The sequence below is a fragment of the Lactuca serriola genome, chromosome 3 (assembly GCF_051521515.1).
Source record: "Lactuca serriola cultivar US96UC23 chromosome 3, Lser_US96UC23_V15, whole genome shotgun sequence".
NCBI classification, from domain to species: domain Eukaryota; kingdom Viridiplantae; phylum Streptophyta; class Magnoliopsida; order Asterales; family Asteraceae; genus Lactuca; species Lactuca serriola.
In genome coordinates this window covers 8,827,662-8,830,697 of record NC_136410.1, presented here as the reverse complement: position 1 = coordinate 8,830,697, position 3,036 = coordinate 8,827,662, and the positions used below count along the sequence as shown (strand labels likewise).

At 35.5% G+C, this 3,036-nt stretch overlaps 1 protein-coding gene across 1 annotated transcript; it reads right to left on the bottom strand.

Annotated features, from left to right (window-relative positions):
- Positions 1 to 212: 212 nt before the first annotated feature.
- LOC145095005 (uncharacterized) lies at positions 213 to 728 on the bottom strand. Its single transcript, XM_079032949.1, has one exon. The coding sequence runs from the start codon at positions 726 to 728 to the stop codon at positions 213 to 215; it is 516 nt and encodes a 171-aa protein (XP_078889075.1).
- Positions 729 to 3,036: the final 2,308 nt, after the last annotated feature.

Here is a 3,036-nt window from a genome sequence, read left to right as displayed (position 1 = left end):
AGAAGTCTCACTTTGTTCTTCCTTCTGACCAGGATATTTATTTTCTTTTGTATATGGATTCCATTGAGTCGTTGAATGTATTTTGAAGGCATTTTCAGAGTGAGAAAAGTCAAACTGTCTCATCCTTAATTCATGGGATTGTAACGTCCCAAGGAGATTTTAGAGAAAATGTGGATAAGTCCTTTGATTCGTCAATCGCAACAACTACATATTCAAATTTTCTGGTTAGGCTTCTTAAGATTTTTTTCAACAACTCTTCTATCGTCAATGGTTTCCCCGTTTAGTCTCAACTGATTTAAGAGTAAGATTACTCGATTATAGAACTCCTCAATTATCTCTGATTCCTTCATGTGAAGATTATCGAATTCACATCTTAAGGTTAGCAGTCGTACAACTTTAACCTTGTCTTCTCCCCTGTATGTTCTATGTAACAAATCCCATGCTTCTTTTGAAGATGAAGATGTCGAGATTCTCTCAAAAATTACTTGATCTACTGCTTGGTAAATGAAGAATAGTGCCTTCTTGTCTTTCTTCCTTGGTTCATTCAAATCAATTGTTTGTTGTGCTGTTAACGCGGTAGGAATTGCAAGTTCAATGATTCCATTCTCCACGATACTCCAAAGATCTTGGGACTCGTACAAAACCTTCATCTGAATGCTCCAGTGGTAATATTTTTTTCCGTTTAACTTGGGTAATTGGGGTTGTAATATGTTTCCGTTTGTAGCCATGATCGCAGGCTCTGATACCAATATGTTGAGTAAATCAAGAACACATAAATTCACACTAATATGTATTTATTATATTTGTAAGCATCAAATCATACATAGATGTCATTACATACGTATTTATACTAGCCTTCATAACTATCAATAACTACTAATGTAACTGTCATTTGACAGTTACCAAATAAAGTACTGTTTTGAGACACCCCTTAGATAAAGGCACCACTTTGTACATAAAGAAACAACGATTTTACTTATATGTCTTTAACACTGTTGTCTGTTTACTATGTAAGAATCATGTATTTTCCTTTTAGAAAACAAAGAAAAATTTAGTAAAAGGTTATCTATCTCGTCTTTTAATTTCTTTGGGAGGTTAGACCACCTAGAATCGGTCTGTATGAGGTTATGTGTTCAATGCGTAGAAAATCATTCAAGTCATGATATAGTGATACTATTGGCTGGGTTACGTTTTAACAGATAATTATTAACTATAGTGGTAAATGTGAAGTACGGAAACCAACCTAAATGAGAATATCTAAAAAATATTTAGGTGTGATTCTATGGAAGCCTAAAGTGCAAACTTGGGGATTTAAAGATATGATAGGATATCATGGTATAATCTTTTACTAATGTAACTATGTAAACCAATACGTCATCATCTCATTTCTCATATATGATTGTCAATGCTTTCAATCTATATGTAAACCAGAACGTCATGAACTCATTTGGATAACATTGGTTATTTTAGCACGCAAGTTTAGAACCACCACCACCACCCACCACAATCACTGCCACCATAACTACTACCACCATCACCGCCACAACCATGACCACCAACATTACTATTATCACAACCACCACCATTGTCACTACTAATGTTGCTACTAAGGGTGAGCATGGTTGGTTTTGACCTAAATCGATCCCAAACCGACAAGCTTCAATTTCAGAAAATTAAATCCAAAGCTAAACCGAAACCAATGGTTTTAGTTTCTTAGTTTTTGGTTTTTCCTAGTTCGGTTTTGGGTTTAAACCCAATCTAACCAATTTGTGGGTTTTAGTCTTATTTCCTCAACAATGAAACAATTCAAGCCACTATATACATATACATAATGAGTAGGTAAATGTTTACATATCACCGACCGATCTAGGACACTCAAACAGGAGTTAACTAGTATAAGGAATGTGTTTTCTTATTTATAGTTGTGTTAAAGGAAATGAGGTTTCATGTCCCAGCGATGAAGGATTAGTTCAAAGCTAGCTAGCAAAATAAAGTCAAAACGCCTTGTCCAAGAATCAAACCAAGGACCTACATTGCCCAAACAATTTTTTTTGATAATAAGTCATGTATACAAATATGAACATATCTAATTCACCGAATACTATAATATATAAAAATCAGTCCGGTTCGGTTTTGCTCGGTTTTTACACACTTAAAACAAAAATCAAAACCAAATTCTTGGTTTTTTAAAAATTCAAACATTGACCACCAGTTTTGTTTTGGTTTTGGTTTCTCAGTTTTAGTTTCAGTTTCAATTTTGCTCACCCCTAGCTGCTAACACTGCCACCGCTATTGCCACTGCTACTGCCACCACCAGCGGCTACTGTTACTACCTACGACTACCATCACCACTATCGTCACCACCACTACCACCAATGTGACCACTAGTGCCACCGTCTCTACCACTACTACATAATATTGTCACCACCACCACCATCTACCATATCCACCATCACCGCCAGTATGACCACCATCCACAATGCTACTGCCACCACCAATATCGCTACGACCACCACCCTTCACCGTCACCACCGCTAATGCTAGCACTGATGCCACTGACAGCACTACTGTTGCGACCATCATAGCCCACCACTACTCACTACTACCCACCACCGCCCATCATTGCCACCACCACCATATAACTCATAAAACAAAGTAAATTTAAACAAAAAATTATAAATAAAATTTTGTTATTTTACATCATTCCAATTCCATTTCCTTTCAACCAAAGAGAATATGGAATTGGATTCCAATTCCATTTCTTTCCAACCAGACTATGGGAATAGATTCCAAAACTCTGATAGATTCCAATTGCTTCATAAACATTCTATAAATCAAAGACCACCTTAGGCCTTAATTCTTCTTTTATTTCTATTACGAATAAATCCGATAGTCTTATTGTTGTCTCTATCCTTACATATAATTGACTTATCATTTTACTAATATGACTATGGCCTAAATAATCATAGTATAATTGATATCGCAATAATAAAGTGATTGATACAACTAATATCTGATATTAAAGGAATGAAAAAA